At 47.4% G+C, this 23,667-nt stretch overlaps 1 protein-coding gene across 1 annotated transcript in view; it reads left to right on the top strand.

Annotated features, from left to right (window-relative positions):
* Cnbd2 (cyclic nucleotide binding domain containing 2) overlaps window positions 1-23,667 on the top strand; it is a 47,958-nt gene that overhangs the window by 6,311 nt on the left and 17,980 nt on the right. The window contains exons 2-7 of the mRNA XM_050151002.1: window positions 5,869-6,006; window positions 8,405-8,458; window positions 9,986-10,149; window positions 11,859-12,015; window positions 12,399-12,550; window positions 15,065-15,203. Of these exons, the coding sequence (XP_050006959.1) occupies window positions 5,869-6,006; window positions 8,405-8,458; window positions 9,986-10,149; window positions 11,859-12,015; window positions 12,399-12,550; window positions 15,065-15,203 (804 nt within the window). The remainder of the gene's footprint in view (window positions 1-5,868; window positions 6,007-8,404; window positions 8,459-9,985; window positions 10,150-11,858; window positions 12,016-12,398; window positions 12,551-15,064; window positions 15,204-23,667) is intronic.

The raw sequence follows: 23,667 nt of genomic DNA, 5'->3' as shown, positions 1-23,667 counted from the left end.
TTCTCTCTCTCTCTCTCTCTCTCTCTCTCTCTCTCTCTCTCTCTCTCTCTCTCTCTCTGTCTCTGTGTGTGTTTGTGTGTGTGTGTGTGTGTGTGTGTGTTATGAATAAGGTCTACTATGACTTCTTTAGATGCATGCTAGGCATTTGCTCTGCCAGGGGGCACACACAGCCCTGCAGCCTAGGCCTTTATTCTGTCTTCACTGCGTTCAGTGCTCTTTATTTTCTCTGTTGGTTGGGGGCCGACTGCAGATGTATCTGGAAAGAAAGGGTGGTATGTCATGTGATGCTTGCAAGTTCAGCTTTTCACTGAAGATCTTAATGCAAAAACAAGTTAAGGCAAGAGCTGTTGTCACTGCGAAGTGTAGCTCCCTAGGGGAGGGTTGGACGATAATTGCCGTCTTCTCCACCCTCAGGACCACAGAGTCATCTACTTTACCAAGGTCCTTTCAGCATTTGATCTTGCAGTTGTTTGGAGGATTCCCTGCTTGTACTGATTTAACACGACCTCTGGGACAAAGCCATGGGCCCATTCCCTAGTGTCTCTTAAGACACTGGATCGCTGAGCTGAAGTGTTGAATGTCCTTACCTGTAGCTGAAAAGCTTTTACCTTCTTCCAGATGGTTCGATGACTCTGGCAGTCAGCTAGACATTTGAGCCCCAGGATCTTCATGAGTAGGGTTGGGTTTAAGGCTCCTCTTGGGGGTTGTAAGGGTAATGCCCATGGTCGCTCAATAAATACTAGATTCCGTTATCATACCGTTGCCTCCTCTTCGCTCCAGAATTTTCGCTTATGACATAAGTAGATTCTCGGAATAAGATTTTTCTCAGAATCAGGCTTCCAGAATCGTTGCTCTTGGCAGGGTGTGCCTTGCTGTGGAAGGGACTGTTTGTTTCTAATTTAACGATTTTGTAGGGGAAGATTTGTTGTTGTCCCTGTGAAAGGCAAAGGGTCCAGTTGTGCCCTTTGCCAACTTAGGAAGCATGAAGAGAAGGGTGGGGTCTCGTAGCTGGCTGTTCCTGAAGGTGGAAGAGGTGAGGCGGGCCACAGGCTCTGGGAGGGGATCCCTGAGCAGAGAGTCGAAGGAGTAGGCCTGGAGGAAGGAAGAAGCAGGTGTGGGTGAGGCCGCGGGTGGATGGTGGCACGCTGTGCCTCTAAGAATTCACAGCACGGCACGAAAAGGGGTGTGCCAGAGAGGCTCAGGACTGAGTTCTGATCCCTGCTCTGTAGCCTTCTACCCTGGGGTGAGCTCCGAGGTCATGTTCTACCCCTTCTTTCTGGAACGGTGAGAAGGAACGAGGCAGGGCAGTAGAGGAGAGTAAGAGGGTTAGCTAAGGACTCTGGAGCCAGGCTGCCCAGGTTTAGATGCCCGCCACCTGCCAGTCATGTGACCATAGGCTTGGAACTGGGTCTGCTGTACAGTTTAGCTCCTCTGTAAAGAGAATTTACTGCTTAGGATAGGTGAGAAGAGAACAAAGGCCTGACGATAGCAAATTATACCCGGGAAGCATTAATATTGCTAAAGAAGTACTTTAAAATGATTTCTTTTATTTCGAGGTTATAATTCTGCCACTTCTCGCTTCCCTTTCCTCCAGTCCTTCCATATAGCTCTCCTCGCTCTCTTTCAAATCCATATACATATATATGTTTATATATATGCATAAATATTTCTAAACATACCCTGTATAATGTTATGCGTATGTATGTTTTCACTGTTACTAGATAAACAGTTGGTGTGTTCTTCCCTGGGTGTCTTAGTTAGGGTTTCTGTTGCCGTGAAGAGACACCATGACCACAGCGACTCTTATAAAGGAGAACATTTAATTGATGTGCTAGTTTACAGTTCAGAGGTTCAGTCCATTATCATTAGGAAGGGGAGTATGGCAGCCTGCAGGCAGACATGGTGATGGAGAAGTGGCTGAGTGTCCTACATCTTCCAGGCAACAGGAGATGGACTGTGACGCCGGGATTGAGCGTAGGAGAACTCAAAGCCCACCCCCACAGTGACATACTTCTTCCAGTGAGGGCATATATACTCCAACGAGGCCCCACTTCCCACTAATACTAATGCCACACCCTATGATCTTATTGGGGGCCAATTACATCCAAACTACCACAATGGGGAAGACTATTTCTCCTGTCCTCAGCCTTCCTTAGTTGCCTGCAGTTCTTTCTTTCTTTCTTTCTTTCTTTCTTTCTTTCTTTCTTTCTTTCTTTTGTTTTGCTTTTTGAGACAGGGTTTCTCTGTGTAACAATCCTGACTGCCTTGGAACTTGCTTTGTAGACCAAGCTGGCCTCGAACTCACAGAGATCCGCCTGCCTCTGCCTCCCAAGTGCTGGGATTAAAGGTGTGTGCCACCATCGCCTGGCTTCCTTGCCTGCAGTTCTTTATGTAGGGTTGAAGCCTTGCAGTCTTTCCTCTGTCCACTTTACCATGTGTTATTGTTGTCCTTGTTCAGCTCCTATTTAGGCAGCCATATTGGTCAGACTTTATGGGTGTAGCTTCCGATCTTACTAAGAGACACAGCAAACTCCCTGATCAACAACACATACCTGCACTTGTATGAAAACCCAAAATGCTAATATGGCAAAACATTGGCTAAACTAATGAGCAATCATTAGACATAGTTTTTCTTTTCTTTTCTCTTTTATTTCCTCCCTCTCTTCCTTTCTTCTTTCCTTTCTTCCTTCCTTTCTTTTTAGTTTTTGGACATGGTTTCTCTATGTAGCCCTGACTGTCCTTAGAATTTGCTCTACAGACCAGGCTGGCCTTGAACTCTGAGATCTGCCTGCCTTTGCCTCCCAAGTGTTGGGATTAAAGGCATGTGCCACCACCACCCGGGTTATACATAGTTTTTCAAGTTTATATTTAAAAGTTTTCATAATTTAAAAGATGCAAAACCATCCAGATGTGTTGGTACATGCCTAACATTCTAGCTCTTTGGAGACTGAAGCAGAAGGATTGCTTTGAGTTTGGACTACAGAGTGAATTAAATAAATTGTGCAAAAACTAAATTAAAACTTCAGCTTACAAACTTCGGTGCCTAGCAAATATAAATGGAGAGAGAAACTGCACTCATAGGCTGCCATGCATGTAACTAGACAATTACCATCCAATCATGCGTGGGGGCGGGGCGGGTGTCTCTGTGAGTTCAGGTCCAGCCTAGTCTACAATAGTGAGACCCTGTCTCAAAAACAACCAACCAGCCAAACAAGCAAACAAACGGAAACAATACTATCTAGAAATTTTTTTCTTAAAGCTCAGGAATTATAATAAAAATACAAATAATCTCATAACTAAATGAACAAAGGATATGAACAAGTCATCCAAAGGAGAACTTGAATCACATATGAGACGATTATTTTCGAGTGCTGGGCATTGATCCTAGGGCACATGCTCCAACACTGAAACATGCCCAAGCTCCTGGATGTATTAACTAAATTATTTAAAAGCAAATTGCATATTAAAAAAACCAACTCATTGGCTTTTTTTTTTTTTTGGAACAGGGTTTCTCTGTGTAGCTCTGACTGTCCTGGGACTCACTCTGTAGGTCAGACTGGCCTGGGATTCATAGAGATCCGCCCGCCTCTGCCTCCTGGTACTGGGATTAAAGGTGTGTTCTGAGTCTACTTTCCAAGTGGCATATACTGTCACGTCCAGTTTCATATGACACTGGGTGCTGCGGATTAAGCCCAGGCCTAGGTATATGCTGGATAAGCCTGAATAAGCCACATCTGCAGGCCTCAAATGTCTCATTGCTATAAATAAAACTGTGTTTGAGCATGGGATGGAGTTAGTGGGGGTGCAAAATGGCTTAGTGGTTAAGAGCACTGACTGTTCTTCTAGATGACTCCTAGCATCTACAGGACAGCTTAAGCATCAGCAATTCCAGTCCCAGGGATAGCCTAGCTTCTGTGGGCACCAGGCACACACATGACACACAGACACACATTCAGTCAGAATACACATTAAACAAAACAAACAAACACACAAATGTCAAAGTCTGTGTGTGTAGGTAGGGTGTGGTGTTGTGGGCCTTTAATCTCAACATTTGGGAGGTAGAGGCAGGTGGTTCACTGTAAGTTTGAAGTCAGCCTGTGATCTACATAGCAAGTTCCAGGACAATTGGGGCTACACAGTGCAACCATTCTTTAAAAAAAAATGTGTATCAGGGTAGGTGCCTATGTGTGTGCATGTATGTAGAGGTCAGAGGTCAGTTCTGAAGCACTGTCTACTTTGTTTTTCCTGACATGGTCTCTTATTGGCCTGGAGCGTGTCAAGTTGGCTGGCCAGTGAGGCCCAGATCTGCCTATCAACGTCTCCTCTGAGCTGGTATCACCAACACGGGCTACCACACCTGGCTTTTTGGTGTGGACTCTGGAGATTGAGTCTCATGCTCACATGGCAAATGCTTTCGCTACTGAGCATCCCTCCCAGGCCCTTTATAGTTTGTTATCATGGACTCAAAGGCTCAATAAATGTCTCTTTAGAATCGAAAATGTCCCCCATTCCTGCTTTCGGGAGACTGACTTCCTGAAGACACGGACTAGCGCTCGACCTCTATATTGTTCTGCATTCCCAATTTCCCGCCCTTTCTCCACATTTGTTTGACTGGTGACTGCTGCCCTGACTCCCCAGTTCAGTTTGGGATGGATGGCCTGCTTGTCCTCAGTTCAATTCCACATCCTATGGGAAATGACAGGTGGCTCAGATTAGATAATAGCTTTCTATTGTTGATGTAACACACTGCCACTATTTAACTTTTAAGTTGCATTTATTTATGTATGTGTATATTTATTTGTGTGTGTGCTCCTGTCTGTGTATGCCTTGTTGCCCATGTGGTCAGAGGACAGGGTCATGCGAGTCAGTTCTCCCCTCTCACCCTTTAGGTCTGGGTGTCAAATTCAAGGCTTTGGGTTTGTCATCAAGTGCCCTTACCACTGAGCCAGGCATATCTCTGGACCCAAATCACTACAATTTAATGACTTAAAACAATGCAGATGTATTAGCCTTCAATATAGTAGGGGTTGTCTTAGGCTAAAATCATGATGTCAGAAGTTGGGAATATGGCTCAGTGTAGTCTTCACCTAGCACATGCGAGGCCCTAGATTTAGTCAGCAAATAAACAGGCAAATGAGCACCACACTAATAAATAAACAAAACAAGAATCAGCGTCGGCAGGCCTGCATTCCTTTTGCAAGGCCCCAGAGACTGCAGTACAGAGGTGTTGATGTCTCTGCTTCTAGGGCCGCTTACCCTTCTTCTTTTGTGATGTTTTTCTCCATGCTTAAAGCTAGCAGTGTTCAATCTCTTTCACCATTTCCCTTCAGGTCCATCTGACTCCCCAGTTTTTGTATATTTCACCCTTACCCCAGCGTGCGCGCACATGCGCACACACACACACGTGTGTGCACACACACACATACATACACACATGCACACACAAACACACACATATACACATACATACACACTCACACACATGCACATACATACAGTTGTATTCTTTATTTTCTCTACAAAAATAAAAATTAGTGCACTGTGACTGTTTAACAATTGGCTCCTGGTGGGGCAGATGCTCTGAGTGTTTACCCCCAGCCCTGGACAGTTTAAAGCTACCCACAAAATTTCAGCTGGCTTTCAAACTTCCTGAGAGGATGGGGTGGATGCTGAGCAGTAGAACCCATGCTCGAGTCCCCAGGCTTCATCCCCAGCACCCCAGCCCCACTCCCCAAAGCAAACCTTCTGACTGTGTAACCACTGTTCCAATATATCTCTGCCTTTCACGTCATTTGATTCCGCCCTGTGTAGGGCTGACCAGCCCAAGGGCAGATGACTTCATTGCCCTGGTCCACTCTGTTTCCACAGGGGCTGTACCAGCTCACCATGGACATAATCATAATGATCCGCGTGTGCAAGATGTTCCGCCAAGGCCTCAGGGGCTTCCGGGAGTATCAGATCATCGAGCCTGTTCACCGGAAGCAACCTGTCTTCTCCTTCTGGGATGTAAGTAGCCCCACTAACCAGGGCTGCTGGGATTTCATGAGTCCACACCACATCTCCCGGGCCTCAATCCAAGCCAACTGTGGGAGAAGACAATGGAAACCATGGCCTCTGTTCGTCCCAGTCTGGCATTGGAACAAGTGGGGTGCCCAAGACTGAGCCCTGTATTAGATATCCCTTCATGGCCTTGTGGTAGGCAGTGCTGGCTGAGGCAGGCCTCGGGTTCAGACAGTAGCAGAGCACACTGTCCTGAGTATAGGGCAGAACAGAGAGAAGGGAGAAAAGGGGGCTCCTGTCCCGATTCTCCTCCCAAAGTTTGTGGCTCCTCCTTGTGATAATAGAAGCCAGTCATGTTGTACTCACACACATCCCTCAGATGGAATGAAACCTCGGGGCTGAGGGAGGCGTGGCATGCTTTCCAGCTGTAGCCATAGGGCTGGAAAGATGGCCCAGTTGTTAAGATCACTGACTGCTCTTCCAGGGCCTGGGTTTAATTCCCAGCAACCCCATAGCAGCTCACATTGTCTGCAATTCCTGTTGCAGGGATCTGCTACCCTCACACAGACTTACAGGCAGGCAAAACGCGAATACATGTTAAAAACAACAACAACAAAACAAAAAACTACATTCTGACAGTAATCACAAGAGCCTGAAGAAATTAGGAGGTCACATCAGAACCCGGATTTTTCTGAGTGTTTTAAGGTGCATATGCTCTCTTTACCAAAGGAAGGAGACATTTTCAGGACGCTGTGTGCTGTTCTGATCCCATTTTCAAGATAAAGAAGGTCCCAGCTTCAAATACCTTATCTCAATAGTAAATCATGAACTCTTTTTTTTTTTAATTGGTTTTAGAAATAGTGGTTGGTTGGCCACTGTCTTATGTTTGTATTGCTGTGATAAGACACAATGACCAAAGCAACTTACAGAAGTTCATGGCCATCATGGCTGGAAGCATGGCAGCAGGCAGGCCTGATGCTGCAGCAGGCAGGCAGGGTGGGTGCTGCAGCAGGCAGGCACAGACAGGCAGGCAGGCACGGTGCTGGAGCAGCAGCTGAGAGCTCATATCTGATCCTCAAGTAGGACACAGAGACAGAGCACTGGAAATTGCAGGGTCCTTTTGAAAACTCAAAATTCCACCCCCAAAGACCTACCTCCTCCAATCCTTCCCAAACAGTTCCACCAACTGAGGCCCTTGTATTGGAACATACGGGTCCACAGCAGCCATTCTCAGTACAGTCATCACAGCTACCATTCCGATAATTCTTCCATTTCCCAAAGATTTTCATGGGTACTCAGTGTGTCTCCATCTACTCCAGGTTCAGTATTTCCCAGCTCAGTATGTAGACCAGTCATGCCCATTTTCCTCTTAGACCATCACTGGCTAGACCCAACCCTCTGCCTTCTGCAGCTAACATCATATTCCAAGAAATGCCCCAGAATGATTTCTGAAGGATGGAGGATCAGGAGATGGACAGTGAGGGATAGGACTTCCACCTTTTTTTTTTTTTGAGACAATAATCTAATTATTATCTTTTCTTTCTTTTTCTTTTTTTCTTGAGACAGGGTTTCTTTGTGTAGCCCTGGCTGTCCTAGAACTTGTTCTGTAGGCCAGTCTGGCCTTGAACTCACAGATCTCTGCCTGCCTCTGATTCCCCAAGTGCTAGGATTAAAGGTGTGTGCCATCATCACCCCGTTGGCCTCTTACTATATGACTGGCTCTTAGACAAGTTTTTCCAGTATAGGACTTGATAAAAACAATTTTTTCCTATTGACAAAACCAACTTTTGCCTGTTGACTAAACGGAGGGATAGATGGAAGATGTACCATGTTTGAGTTACTATAAAAACTTAACAAAGCTTGGGGGCTGGAGAGATGACTCAGCAGTTAAGAGCGTTGGCTGTTCTTCCAGAGGTCCTGAGTTCAATTCCCAGCAACCACATGGTGGCTCACAACCATCTGTAATGAGATCTGGTGCCCTCTTCTGGCCTGCAGGCATACATGCAAACAGAACACTGTATGCATAAATAAATAAATCTTTAAAAAAGAAAATAAAACATAAAAATAACTTAACAAAGCTTGACTTCACCTGCCCCAGATTTTGTTCCTTTCCCCCACTTCTGTGCGATCCAGTCTGTTTCTTTCCCCTCTTCCTTTTCTCCCTTATTCTTGTTTTTCCTACTGCCACGTCCTTCTCTCTACCCTGTCCTTCCCTCTACCTTGATGCTGCCGTAGGGCTGAGTAGGGGGTGTGGGGATTTGGGACAGAGGTGATAAAGGGCCATCTGGTTGGAGGTTTCCCATAGCTTCCTGTCTATCATGGTGGCCCATGTAGACAGGGTTTCCCATGCAGAACTCCAGGGGCAGTTTTACTGCTTCTTCATTCTCTGTCTCCTTTCTTTCAGAAAAAGAAGCAATGCCGGATCTCGTTTGATACCTTGGAATTTGCTGCAGAGGAGGTGTGTGGGGCGGGGCTTCTCCCTGTGTGGGGCGCGGGTGGGTCTGCCCTTCTGTCTGTTTCTGCACGGAGATGGTTTTAGTCCAGGTTCTGCCAGTGCTGGTGGCACTTTGAAAGAACCATTCCATTTCTGGTGACAGCGATCCTGCCCCCTCTTCCCCAGCCCTGGCACACCAACGGTGTTGCCACTGTTTAACTGGGGAGGACCAGACTGGGGGAGTTTCTGGGTTTGGACTTATGGGAAATCAGCAGAGAGCAGAACAGACTATGTGATAGACCCAGTCAGAGGAGAGCAAAACCGGTGGTGGGCCTGTTGGTGAATTCTGGTTTGGCACTGAGCTCTCTGAGGGATGCTGACATACATGCCCCTCCTTTGTTGGATGTCCTTTAAATGGAGTCCTGCTCTGACAAGAGAAGGCCTGTATACCCGTGTGGGTCTTTGCCTGTGTGATGTGGGCTCTCGGCTCAAGCACCATTATCACCGTCCCTCCTCCTCCTCCTTCTCCTCTGTCTCCTCCTCCTCCTCCTTTGTGCTTTGAGACGGGGTTTCTCTGTGTAGCCCTATCTGTCCTGGAACTTGCTTTGTAGACCAGGCTGGCCTTGAACTCACAGATATCTGCCTGCCTCTGCCTCCCAAGTGCTGGGATTAAAGGTGTGTGCCACCATGCCTGGCACCTTCCTCTCCTCTAACCACCAAATTCTAAATATTAAGTAAAAATTTAGCATCCAATTTTAAATGTAAAGGATCCTGCCTTTTTATAGGAACCAGTCACATTCTCCCTGGTTCAGATCTGACTTGACCGAGGTCTGTAGCCCATTTGGGCTCTTCTCTGAGGAAAGAGGGAGAACAGAACTTCCTAACTGGTGCTATTGCCACCTATGCCCACCCCATGCCCACACCCCTTGGAGGTGTGGGTCCTGTTTTTGGCTCTCTTGGATGCAGTCTAATTTCTCATGGCCCCTCATTGGTGAAGCATAGTAAGGAATTCTTCTAAATTCTGTGTTTCTTCAGATGAACCAATGCCTGTCACTAGGCAGGGAAGGGTTACCAAAATTTTGCCCTGATTCACACAGGGGAAACCAGGGAGCTCTCTAAATACCGCAGAACCCTAGACACACACTGTGCATAGGAGTCAAGAAAAGGAAGAGGGCTTCAGAAGGGATACCCGCAGTGACTGGCATGGCCTAGACAGCGGCAGTCCAATGAGACTTGACTACACAGAAGAACATGGTAGCTGAGACAAGGACATCTCTGCCCCAGCCGCAGCGTGCTTGTGCTGGGGACCATGAGGTCCTGAAGCAAGGACAGCCCCATCCCCTGCCCTGGAAGGTGGCAGGTCTACTTATTTTCTGAGTTTCTTCACCAAATAGGAGTGATTCTTGGGCTGGGTGCAGATGCAGTGAGATGGGTGTGTAGGTGCTCGCTCTAATGGTTGGCACGTTAGCCATTACTGTGCTTACAACAGGCGAACACGTAGCAAGATTATGGATTGTTGCCAGCTAAAACCCTCCGGCCTTGTCTCCCCAGGGGCACTTCCCTCCAAGGGCCATTTATATCACCCAGAAGAAGCCATCCTGGAGGACAGACCAGGAGATCCAAGCGCTCTGCAACGTTCTTCAGGTTCTAGATTGTTACCGCAACTACGCGGAGTCCCTGCAGCTGCTCCTGGCCAAGGTCATGCGCTTTGAAAGGTCAGTGAGAGGCACCCTGCCCCTGGCTCCTAGACTAGGGTGGGGCTAGGCAGGAGGACCCCAGGTGGGAAAGGCGTGGCAGGTTACTTGGTGAGGCTCCTTGATGAGGGCAGCAGCGTCGCTCAGTCACTTGCTGGGTGTCACGAGATCTGATGATCTGACAGGGGCTTCTGAACCAATCTAGTCCAATACTTTTCAGATGCAGAAACGATGGGCAGGGAGGGAGACCACTCAATCTAGTCACTGGGTCTTAGTCCATTCCCTGTGGCTAATAACGCTACAGTTGGGCTAGTTACAAAGGAGAGAGGCTTTTGGCCTATGGTCTGGATCAAGGGCAAGGAGCCACATTTGGTGATGACCTTCTTGCTGGCGGAGCCCCGAGCATCATACGGTGAAACTCAGGAGGGTGCCTATACATATATCCTTTGGTCTTGCTTCTTAAGAAGCTACCAGTATCTGATCGTGAGGGCTCACCCTACTGATCTAGTCCAATCCTTTTCCCCCTTGGCTTTGGAGATGGAACGCAAAGTCTTGTGCATGTCAGTGCAAGCAGGACTGGGCGGACCCCGTTTATCTTCTAGTCCTGGGATTGCACTCGGGCCTCACACTCTTCTGAAGAATACCCCCTAGACCTTTTCACATTTTTTGTTTTGAGACAGGGCCTTAGGCAGGCTTTAAACTTACTCTGTAGGCCAGGCAAGCCCTGAACTAGAGATTTTTGCCTCAGCTTCTTGGTAGCTGGGATGACTGGCCCATGTCCCCAGGCCCAACCTTCCTCCCTGTAGTGCTAAAATGGTTGCCACGGTCATAGCTCCTAACGTCTACCTTCAGTCTGACTCTAGTTGGAAAGAGTAACTCTTGGGTCAGCCTTGGAATTTTTCCTTCCTTCCTTCCTTCCTTCCTTCCTTCCTTCCTTCCTTCCTTCCTTCCTTTCCTCCCATTGGATTGGCTTTGCCTAGAATCATTAGTAGGATCTGGGTTTAAGAATTTCTAACAAATCCAATTTGCACCAGGCTTGGGTGTCTGTGCCCTAAGTGTGTGTGGGGTATAGCGCTACTAGAGATGTTCTCTCTCTCTCTCTCTCTCTCTCTCTCTCTCTCTCTCTCTCTCTCTCTCTCATTTAGGAAGGACACACACAGCACCTGTGTGGAGGTCAGGGGACAACTTGAGGGAATGAATTCTCCCTTTCTACCACATGGGTCCTTGATCACAAGCTTGGGTTGTCAGTCTTGGCATCTAGTGCCTCCTCCTGGGACCAGTCTCACCAGCCCTTTGTCTGTCTGTTCCTAACCAGGTCATCTGTAGTTCAGAGACAAGAGAGTCTGAGGTTCAAAGAGGAGATGACCTGCTCAGAGACACATAGTCAGGTGCAGAACCAGGGTTCGGGTCCCATGCGACCCTAGAGCCAGCGCTGATCGCTGCTCAGTTTCTCTAGAGTCTGTTGTGTTGGGCAGCGCTGGTCTTTCGAGTGCTCACAGATGCTAAGCTACACCAACAGTGAGGCAAACTGAAGCAGTCGCTGCTTCCAGGAAGCCCCAGTAAGTGAAGCAGGAGACCGGCTAGGTGTGAGGGGCGGGCCCAGCGTGACAGACAGGGTCTGGGCCATTCTGAAGTCTCCTCTACCCCAAGGTTGTATCTTCACGTCTTCACTCAGAGCACACAGCCCTGAGTCGGGAGCACTTCTTAATTAGAAGTCAAACCTTTCCCAGGTTTGGTCGCAGGCGTGTGATCGTCAAGAAGGGGCAGAGAGGCAATAGCTTTTATTTCATCTATCTGGGCACGGTCGCCGTGACCGAGGATGAAGATGGGAGCAGTGCCTTCCTGGACCCTCACCCAACGCTGCTGCACAAGGGTGGATGTTTCGGGGTGAGCCAGGGGAAGGGCCTCACTTCCTGGGCCAGGGTTGTTGGGAAAGACAGGGCTTCTGTTCCAACCTCTTATCCAGGGCCCTGCCTGCCTTGTCCTCGGTGCAAGTCACTGGCCCGCGTGCACCCTAGGACCCTTACCTGTGAAATGTAATGTGCAAAGCTGACCTCTTTACCTGATACTTAAGGGGTATACTCCCTGTTCTGCCCCACAGACACAGGGATGCCATAGACCGCACAGAGAGGCCTTGCCAGGTTCCCCTTTCCTCTGGTCTGCTGATAATGCGTGTAGTGGTGGGGTGGGGGGGTGAGTGGGAGTACGGAAGTGGCTGAGGCAGGACTGGGCGTGGCCTCACACTGTCTTTGTCCCTGTTCACCCACCAGGAAATGGGCCTTCTGAGTACTGCAGTAAGGAGGGCCACAGTGGTCTGCATGGAGGAAACCGAGTTCCTGGTTGTCGACCGGGAGGATTTCCTCGCGAATAAGCTGGACGATGAAGTTCAGAAGGAAACTCACTATCGCTACAATTTTTTTAGGTAACCTCCCCTCTCATTCAGTATCTTTCCTCCTCCTCGGTGCTTGGCTCTGCCCTTGGGTGGAAATATTCTGGTGTGGTTGTTGGCCCGAGGTACTCTAAAACACCCATTTCTACCCAACTTCTCTATGTAGCCAAACGCCTTCAGGTCTCAGCTCAGATATCCCTTCCTTGTGGAACAGTAAAACCCAAGAGAAGAGAACTTAGATGGAGCACTTGCTGGGCCAGGCAGGGTGCTTGTGCTTTGTACTCGTTCCCTGTCTCATCTCTAGTCCCACATTCAATCCCATGAGGTTGTTTGGTTTATTTTCTGTTAAGTATTTTTTTGACTGACAAGCCTCTCCACCAATGCAATAATCCCAATCAGACCAAATTAGACTGAATTAGAAGATGCCCAGGTGTTCATGAATGCCAGCGCTCCTGGGTGGCCCCTGGGAAAACACAGAGGGAGGGAAAGAAGAACCGGAATGACCCCCGAAGAGGAAAAAGGGGAGACCACGTGTTCATTCTCTTGGGGGTACAGTTTAAATAGCCTGTGGGAGTGGTCTTGACCTTCCCTGGGGAGGGGTAACTGTTTGGTGGGCTTTCTTGGAGATAGAGTTTGGACTGAGGCAACTCTCAGGGGAGGGGGCTTGGAATGGAGTTTTCTGCCCAACATTCCAAAATGGATGCCAGGGGGACTGGGGTGGAGCCCCCAACTCAACATTCCAGATTCTTTGTATAAAGGGGTGTCAGGGAGCTGAGGTGAAGCCCCTCAGACAAACGTTTTCCTCAGTGTATAGATGAGAGTGTCAGGGCTCAGGATGATGGCATACCACCTCTGATTTAAAAGTAACAGGGTCTCAACATCCTCTTTCACTGATGTACCCCATCTGTGATAGACAGGGTGCCCCATCTACTGCTGCACCCTGTGTTGCTTAAAATCCCTATCCATACTGTGACTCTTCATTGTGTACTAATTTTTTTTATAGTTTGCATGCCATATCTGACAGTGGTGTGCTGACAGGGACCAGATTTCGCCACCATTGTAATCTTCCCGTTGTCATGGTGCTAAGCACACATGATGCTCATCAAGTCAATGTTGACTAAATGTACTGGATGGAGGGGTCTAGCCCCTGTGGCTGGGCCTGGGAGGTAGCATCACCGAGGGGATGGAGCCTGGAAAAGGCAAGAGGTCCTGAGAGGTGTGCAAACTGTGGGGAAATGGGTCTGGCACCCAACCTCCACTCTTGGGCTTAGAAAAAGGAAAATCCCACGGACTAATTAAATTTAGCAGGGCTTATTTGAACTGAGCAAAGCAAAGCAAAAGCAAACAACCCGAGATTCATATAGATCTCAGAACCAAAGCAAATTCTGAGCGTTCCAACTAGCAACATGATCAGATGCAATATGAGACAGATAACTAGATTACTACAGCCTAGCTAGTAATATGTTATAGCTTAGCCGTCTGTGATTTAGCAGCTCACTGTACAGGAGTGGTTGTATCACTCTGTTCTGAGCCCAGGACATGGGCCCAGCCCAAATCCACAACCTCGGTTTCTAAGGTAACTCCGGGTAGGCTTCCCATCTTGGGGTTTATTTTCTTGCTTCACGAAAAGGGACAGTGAAAGCTTCTGCCCCAGACTCTAAGGGTGGGGTATGTGACAGAGGAGAGGGCCCAGGGCATGGTCCACACTAGGTTCTATGCTCTTCTTGGCATGTTCCTCCTCTTCCTTCTTTCTAGATAACCCTCTGAGGTCAGGCTATGGACCCTGCTCCCATGTAATGCTCAGAACTGAACTCATTGAACTCGGCATGTTTAATGCCTGAGCCACCTTGAGTTAGCCAGCTCAGTCAACCCGAGTCTGTTGAGTTTGGAGCCCATCACATGTTAGAACCGAGGGAAGTCCATCATTGTTAGCAGTGCTGTGAAGTCACCAGACAGAGAGAAGCAGCTTGTGTGACTCATGGGACCTGAGGCCAGGGAAGAGATGGCCACTTTGGAGTGAGCCTTTAAACAACTCTAAAAGACTCTAGACTTCTTTCCTCTCCCCCAGGCTCTGAGCTAAATGTTTGAAGCTCAGGGGCCAGAGGCAAATAGAGGTTTGTATAAGCCCTGGGACCTAAAGTTAGGGCAGGACCCCTTGACTGGGAACCAAATAGCCAATGTGCTGCAGTAAAGAACCATCTGAGCTGATGGTCCTTGCTATCGGGAGAGTTTGTGGGCCAGAGTTGTAGGGATTAGCAGAAATGGAGCCAGCAAGAAGATTCCTGGAGGGTGGAGCAGAATGCGAGGAGCCAGGTTCTGGGCAACTCAGGGCTGTCTGGGTGGGGACAGGGAGGGGGCACTCAGTGGAAGAGGAGGCCTTGAGGAAATGCAGGATGCTGACCACAGACTGGGGAGATGCGACATGCAGTGTGGTGGAATCTTCCACCCCAGGCATTCTCTTGAGAGTCCAAGGACAAGGCCCCTTTCTGGACTGTTCTAATATCTGGTGCTAAGTTCTGATTAGGCTTCCCTCTCCTCAACCCCCAGGAAGTTGGATCTGTTCCAGTCCTGGTCTGATGAGAAACTCTGGCAGCTGGTGGCCTTGGGGAGGATAGAGAAGTTCTCCCATGGACAGCTGGTGTCAAAAAACTTCGTGGATTCGTCATTTATCATATTTATCTGCAAGGTGAGAGTCTGAGCAGGGAGCAAAGCTGCGAAGAGCAGGGCCAACTTAAAGCCCTCTGGCCGGGAAGACACGGTTTGGGCCGGATCTGCAATGCATGCAGCTCAGGTTCTTGTCTGACCATGCTCTAGCTTAGGGTCTACTGCCGAGCATGGCGTGCTTGCCTCAGAGGGTTGCTGTGAACTTCGAGGTGCATAGCGTGACCCTGTTGTTGGGGGTAGGGATGGGAATGCACTGCAAATGTGGAAACCGTGTGTAGGACCTAACTCTCTGCAGGCTGCCTCTCTCTACATACATGCCTCTATTCAGATTTATAAGTTAGGCACAGTAAGAGATTTAAGTTATCATAAAATAGAACTATTATGTACTGAAATACTCTACCCTCACCCCTTTTGTGATGATGTAAGATGAAATATAAAGAAAACAACTTTTAGCCGTTCTTTAGTGCAGCGCACAACGCCTGTCTGCGCTCTTTGCGCTACCATACAGTTTGCGAGCTTCGGGCAAGGGGCTGGAGATTAAAATACACAGAGACTCACACAGACAGAAAGACAGGGACACAGACCTCTAGTCACTGGTAAGAAGCCCTCTATTCAATAACACCACGGAGGCTTATATACCCAACACAGGCAGGTGGGCCAACAGGTGAAAACCTCATCCTTTGATCCTCAAGGCAAGGCAACACATGCTCGTGAAGCAGAGCTGGTAAACAACTTTGACACAGCTTTTAGTAACTCAAATCAGAAGGAAAGTAAAGATCTCTAGTGGGGAAGAGCAGCTGGAGGCCAGGACTCCAAATGCTCCCAACACTTTAGCATATTTGTATCACAAAACCACAGATTTTGTGTTTTGGGTCACTGTTAAGTAAAATAAAGTTACTTGACCATAGTACCTGACACTACAGCAGTTGAGCTGATAATGGAGAGCTATCAAACACCTCACAGGTAGTAGCATATACAGCATGGATACATTGGTCATGGCTCATGTCCTAGGCAGGATAGGGTAGGCTGGCAAGAAATATACCCACGCTACTCAGAAGGGCACGCAGCTTCAAACTCACAATCTGTGTATTTCTGAGGCTCTCCATTTGATGCTTAGTCTGGAAGATTATGGATGACTATAACCACAGCTAAGCTCTTGTTTATGGTGCACATGCTGCGTCTCATCTTGGTCTCACAGTCACCTCCCAAAGGTTGGTAGGGTCCTCATTCTCATTTAACAGAAGAGTAAACTGAGGCACTGGGCTATGAAATGTTTGTCCATGGTCACAGAGTTGGGGCGGGGGCAAGGTTCACTTCTGGTCTGTCTGACTCCATAGCCTTTCTCCAGAACTGGGGTTGGAGTTTACCTACCAGTTCCTTACACTGTAAGTCACGAAATAGATTTGGTGCAATTTTGCCAAGGTGAGGTTGGTCTAGGATGTGAATGGATACAAAGATGGAGAAGACTCGTGTTCTCCGTCTGTCTCCTCCACTGGATCTGGAGCATAGTCAAAGTCGCCAGCGCCAAGTGCCAAGGGATAGGTGTAAGGGAGTGATCTCCAAGGACTAGGGAAGGGGAAGCTGCAAGGCTGCAGGCTTTGAAGAAGCCTCCTGAAGGAGGTGAGAGGAAGGTGAACTTCACGTACCCATGGATCAAAGGGACGCACAGGGTTGACATGCACCAGAGCTGGCTTGCATGGGCTGGCCCGAGCTGAGTGTCACATTTTCAGGCATTTTTTAAAAATATTTATTTATTATGTATACAATATTCTTTCTGCATGTATGCCTGAAGGCCAGAAGAGGGCACCAGGCCTCATTACAGATGGTTGTGGGCCACCATGTGGTTGCTGGGAATTGAACTCAGGACCTTTGGAAGATCAGGCAATGCTCTTAACCGCTGAGCCATCTCTCCAGCCCTTTCAGGCATTTTATGAGTTTACACATACTTATTTTTTATTTAATTGATAACTTTATCAGTAATAACAACATTTATAGACATCCTAGTGTACGCACATAGGACACGCAGGGTAACAGCTGAGCTCTTTTGGATTTATGCAGCTCTTCCAAAGCTCCAGAAACCTTTAGTCAAAAGCAGAGCCCCAACCTGGTCTGGTTCCTGTTGTGGAACTACAGCACGCTGGCTCTTCTTGTTCAAGCCCTGATTCTCCTGGTGAAGATACTAACAGGGCGCATCAGTGTGCTGCAGTCCCACAACATGGAACAAATGCATTTGTCCTTACCCAGGAGGAAACAAGCGGATGGTATCACTGCAGAATGGGGGACCAAGGACATGGCTCCTCTGTGGGAGGAATGCTCACTGCAGCCTGTCTTGCGGAGACTTTGGAACAGTAACTAACCTTGGTGATTATACAGTAAAAGGTCATCTCAATGGAAAATAGAAAATCAAGATGGGGCCGGAAAGGTGGTGGCGCACACCTTTAATGCCAGCACTCAAGAGGCAGAGGCAGGCGGATCTCTTTGAGTTCGAGGCCAGCCTGGTCTACAAAGTGAGTTCCAGGACAGCCAGGGCTGTTCCACAGAGAAACCTTGTTTCAAAACACAAATAATAAATAAATAAGTAATGATACATACATGAACCTGCTGCTTTTAGAGACTAAGAGGAGGAGGACGGAACAGGCAGGTGGGATGAACCAGTGAATTCCTGAGCAGATGACTTGAAAAGGTCTTTTCATGATGACCTTTGTGCCTAAATCTAAAATGGCTAGTGCCTTCTTCAGTGGCCAGGGGCCAGTGATAAACACAAAAATGACCATAGGGCCAGCGAGAAGGCTTAGTGAGTAATGGAACTCGCTACTAAGCCTGAGGACCGGAGTTCAATCCTTGAATTCACATGGTGGAAGGAGAGGGCCGACCCGCGAAGTTGTCCTCCGACCTCCACGTTCTCGCTGTGGCTAGTGCCCCTCTATTGTCTGAGTCATCACGGAACGCACACCGCTGACGAGCACGTGTGCAAGCTTCCAGAAGTCTCAATTTACTGAACGCCGTCCATGTGAGGGTAAGAGTGGGCGAACAAGAGATGGCCTAAGGAGATTTTGATGAAACTTGCTGGGGAAATGCTGCCTTCAGCTTACTATGTCAAATCCTGGCTGGTATATGAGACAGCCCCATCAAAGGTGACTGAGAACCGGAGGGCTGTGTGGGGTTTCTAGAGTGTGCGTGTTTTATTTTGTACAAGTGGTCTCGACCCCCCTACCTCTGCTGTGCTGAGAACTGAACCCAGGACCCTTCACAGAGTAGGCTAGGGATTTATCATTGAGATATACATCGCCACCCCCTTTAAAAGGTTAGTTTGCATTAATTGTACATTTTCTACATCCACCATTGTTTTATTCTGGAGACAGGGTCTCTCTATGTAGCCCAATGTGGCCTCGAACTTTTCCTCCTCCTCTCTCTACCCCTTCAGTGCTGGGGGTGCATGTGACCCACACCTAGTCTGAATGTGAATGTCTTTTCACTGTTGTTAGTCTTAGCAGCACCACTAGGGGGAGTGTTGTTCTTCAGGGGCCAAGCCCAGTCACAGAGAATTAAGACCAACTAACCTGGAGCAAAAAGGGATTTATCGTGGGCTGGTTAAAGTAGGTAGAGGATTTGTGGAGCAATGGAGGGTGTGGAAACTTGCAGAAGCAAATCCTGAGCTGCAAATGTCTGACACCCAGACCAAAGAGGAAGCCGCTCCCACAGCCAGTTTAGAAGTAATAGGGTAGATAACTGGCACCTCCCAGAATTGGCCTCATTAAGTGCACTTTTGCTGCAAGGAGCTGGGATCAAAGCGACTGGCTTCCAGTCTCTACACATTCAAAGGGACTGGATTAACGGTTCTGCCCCTTGCCCCAGGCTCTGGAGCACTGAGATTACAGACTCCTACATCAGTGCCACCACGGCCAGCTGGGATGCCTTTTTTTCTATTTTCATTTCCATTTTTTTCTTCTGTAAAATGGGACCACTGAATCCATAAAGTCTTGCAATAAGAATTAATTTAATAGCCAGGTGGTGGTGGTGCACGCCTTTCATTTAGCACTCTGGAAGGCAGAGGCAGGTGGATCTCTGTGAGTTTGAGACCAGCCTGTTCTATAGAGCGAGTTTCAGGACAGGCTCCAAAAGCTACAGAGAAAGCCTGTCTTGTAAAACAAAAACAAGAACAAACAAACAAACAAAAACCCCCAAAAGGAAACAAGAATTAGTTTAATAATCAAAATCTTTTTTAAAAAAGAAGGTGGGCTAGAGAGATGCTTAAGCAGTTAAGAACATTATTGCTCTTGTTAAGGACCTGTGTAGGGTTCCCAGTGCCCACGTAGGGTGGCTCACAGCCACCTGTAACTCCAGCTCCAGGGGATCTGACACTTTTTTGGCCTTAGTCAGTGACTGCATTCATGCGCGCGCGCATGCACACACACACACACACACACACACACACACACACACCCCTCTGTACATGTGCGTGTGTGTGCAATTAAAAATAGTAAAATACACCTTTAAAAAGTAACTTTGAAGCGTATGGGTCCTGGGTTAATGCTCACCCACCAATCCAGGGCTTCTAACAGCGGTGCCGCCCAGCCAGTGCCCACACCTGGGAGCTCATGAGAAACACAACTTCTGCCGGGCACAGTGGCAGCTACACATAATCCCACCTCTGGGAGGGAGACCAGGAGCTCAGGGTCGTCCTTGGCTACCTAGGGAGTCTGAGGTCAGCGTGGGCTAGGATCACAAAAACCAAACAAACCCAGAAAACAGCAAACAGGGTGTCACCCGGGTGCAGTGCTGTGTGCCTGTGTTCTTGTGATCCAAGTACTTGGGATACTGAGATGAGAGGATTGCTTCAAAACTGAGTCCAGCCTGGGCTACATAAAGTTTCAGCCTCCTTGTGTTGGACAGTCTATGGGTCTTGACAAGTATTTAGTGACCTGTGTCCAACCTACTGCCATATACAATAATTGTGCTATCCTAAGACCACCCTATCCCACCTATGTCTCCGCCACCCCGCAGCCAGGAATCTTAGGTCTGTTTTTATTGTCCATATAGCTTTATCTTTCCTAGAGTGCCACAGGTTGGGATCCTAGAGTATGCTGCCTCTCAGATTGACTTTTACTTAGAAGTTTGCATTTAAGAAAATTTTATCTCTTGAATTGATGTCTTTTTAGTGTTGAATAGTATTTCATTGTCAAGATGCACCATAGTTATTTCTCCATATATATTTATATGAAATATATGAAAATTCTCAAGCCCCCTGCACCCCCTGAGCTATTAAATCCAAAAGTCCAGGAAGGGGGGCTGGTAGTTGACAAAGCTTGGGTATTCTGAAGCGCGCTAAATTACTCTTTTTAAAGGAGAAACTCCTCTCTTTCTCTAAGATTGGTTTACCATACAACCTGCATGGGAGTTAAGTGCCACAGGGAAACAACACAAAGGCCAGAGTGTGGCTGCCAGCAGGGAACCCTGGGCCAGCAGTGGAGTTCAGCTTGTTCCTTACAGTGTTCCACTAAAATCTAGCCTTTAACGTGAAGGTTTATGTATCAATTCTCATCTGTGGCTTCGAGAATTCAGAACAGGCACCCGCACACCAGATCCTGTGTGTCCTCTAGCAGGAACTGAGCCGCCTCTGCTTTTTTCTGACTTTCATTCGCTATGTAGCTGGCTCTTGGCCTGTTCAGACTTCCTCAGCACCCAGACTCCTGTACTTCCTGCCACGAGAGGATGGAGTCAGCCGCCAGCCGCTCATTTCCTGTAAGGGAGGTTCGGGAATAGGATTCCCACTGGTATCTCAAACGCAATTAATGCCCACAATCAATCCCTTCTGGGCCACTTGGCACACATGGCTGGACCTCTCTCTGCAAGTATCAGAGGCAATAAAGGTTTCTGAGAGACTCTTCCGAGAGGAACCACTGCTTCTCTCTCGTCTGCGGTTCTTGGGTGAGACGTATATGGTGAATAAATGTTGGACAGGGCCTGGCACACAAGGATTACTACATGTCTGTCCCCTTACCACTAGCAGCCTGTCTTTAAGTTCACCCCTGCTGTATCTCTTAGACTTCCTATTAAGAGGCAGAAGATTTCTATAAGATAGGAAATAAAAAGAACATGTTTTTTTCTGATGCTGGGATTCAAGCCTGGGACCCCACATATGTTAGGATTGCTTTGTTCTTGTTTCTTCTTGAGGCAAGGGGTCTCTGTGTATCCCATGCTGACCTCAAACTTGAAATCCTCCTGCCTCAGCCTTTTTGTGCTGAGACTACAGCCTGTGCCACCATTCTTAGCCTGGAGACCCATATCTTAAACTAAACGCTCAGAGCAGCAAGGCAGGAGAAGGAGATGCTGGGAATTAAAGACTGACTTCTAAAGTTCTCACTCTGACCATTACCAGCCCCCTTTCTAGGAAACTGATCCAAGCAAATCAGGAGGTTGTTTCCAATCCAAAACTGAGGAAGTCCCATCCCTCTGCCTGCCCAGGGAGCTGCTTCAGTGACCTCTGTAAGAATTAGAAGATGCGGGGGCTGGAGAGATGGCTCAGTGGTTAAGAGCATTGCCTGCTCTTCCAAAGGTCCTGAGTTCAATTCCCAGCAACCACATGGTGGCTCACAACCATCTGTAAAGAGGTCTGGTGCCCTCTTCTGGCCTTCAGGCATACACTCAGAAAGAATACTGTATACATAATAAATAAATAAATAAATAAATAAATAAATAAATAAATAAATAAATACACAAACATCAAAAAAGAATTAGAAGATGCGTCAGGTGGTGGTAATACACACATTTAATCCCAGCACTAGGAAGACATGGGCAGATGGATCTCCATAAGTTTGAGGTCAGCCTGCTCTACAGAGCAAGTTCTGGGATAGCCAGGACTACCCAGAGAAACCCTTTCTCAAAAAAACAAAAACAAAGAGAACTGACGATGTATTTAGTTGCTTGCTGTGCAGGGCATCATCAATCAACAAACGGCTTACATTGTCCCTTTCTCTCGGTCCTCCAGGAGAGTCTGTAGGCTGAGAACAGAGGAGGAAGGTCAGTAGCTCCCCTAGTTCTAGCCAGCATTTTCTGCTGACTGTTAGTTACCTGGATCTGAGTCATCCCCACTCCCAGAACAGAGGACTTGGGAAAGGTGAAGACTTTGGGGTTAATTTAAATTGGGGCTTTGCTATGCTGAACAAAATAAAACTTACAGATAATGCTGACAAATTAGAAACAGCCAAATCTGAATCTTTTAGAAAATGTTTTCTGGGGGCCTGGAGAGATGGCTCTGTGGTTCAGAGCACTGACTGCTCTTGCAGAGAACCCGAGTTCAAGTTCCCAGCACCCATATCAGACAGCTCACACCTGCCTACAACTCCAGTTCCACAGGATCAGATGACATCACCTGGTCTCCTAGGGCACCCACATGTGCAAATACAGACAAGCAAGCACACACATAAAACTAAATAAACATTAAAATGTCTTCTTGAGTTAGAACTTTCCAATCTGAACTATTTTTCTCTTGATGAGTTCAAAACCTGACAATAATCAACCAAATTGATGTATTGAACCTCCAGAATTTCCAACCTCCAGAAGATGCCCTTGTGCCCTTTCTCAGACAAAATTCCCCCAAAGACACTCCTATTACAATATCATCACAGCTTGCTTTTGAGATTTATTTGGTGTGTATGGGTGTTTTGCCTGCATGTATGTCTGTGTACCACCTGTGTACCGTGCCTATGGAGTCAGAAGAGGGTGTTGGATCCCTGGAACTAGATAGAGTTTTATAGATAGATAGTTGTTAGCTACCATGTAGGTTCTGGGAATTGCCCCAGGTCCTCTGGAAAAGCAGGGTTCTTAACCTCTGATCTCCCTCTCTAGCTCCAAGCTGCCTCTCTAACCCAACCATAGAGTACTTTTTTATAAACAGTTTCTGAACCTCCTAGAAATGGGATAACACTGGTACATACATCTGATTCTTTGTAACTCAGCATATGTTGAGGAAAGACATATGTTGGGCTCCCTGGTCAGGAAGTTGATACAGAAATAAACACTTTGCATTGGTATGGATCTTGGTCTATTGATACAAATTTAAGGTCAGTTTTGTTATACTGTGTTTATGTATTTCTGCTCTTGTTTAAGGTATCATGTTTGTGCAGCTCATTAAAAAATGTACAATTAAGGATTACAGCTTGATAGTCATTTATAATCGTCAAAGTTGTAGTCATGTTAGATTTCCTAGATATACAGAGATTTATTTCAGTTTAGATAATCTTCAACACTTCAAAGACCTACAGAATATGGCATTTAAAAGGTTTTAAGAACTTAGACAATTTGTCGACAGTGAGGCAAGTCAGCTTTGGGTAGCACCCGGTGATCTGCTTCAAGAGGCTGATGGACACTGAGGAAACTCGTTATGGAATTTGTCTTCAAGGTGACAAGGCTAGCCATTGGGCAAGAAATTGCTCTTGACTGGACTGCTTGATGGTGTGTTATATAAATTGGACATGCAGGAGCCA

This window comes from Alexandromys fortis, unplaced genomic scaffold, assembly GCF_014885135.2.
Source record: "Alexandromys fortis isolate MF-2015 unplaced genomic scaffold, M_Fortis_MF-2015_v1.1 scaffold_27, whole genome shotgun sequence".
Taxonomy (NCBI): domain Eukaryota; kingdom Metazoa; phylum Chordata; class Mammalia; order Rodentia; family Cricetidae; genus Alexandromys; species Alexandromys fortis.
This window is presented reverse-complemented; position numbering and strand designations above follow the sequence as displayed.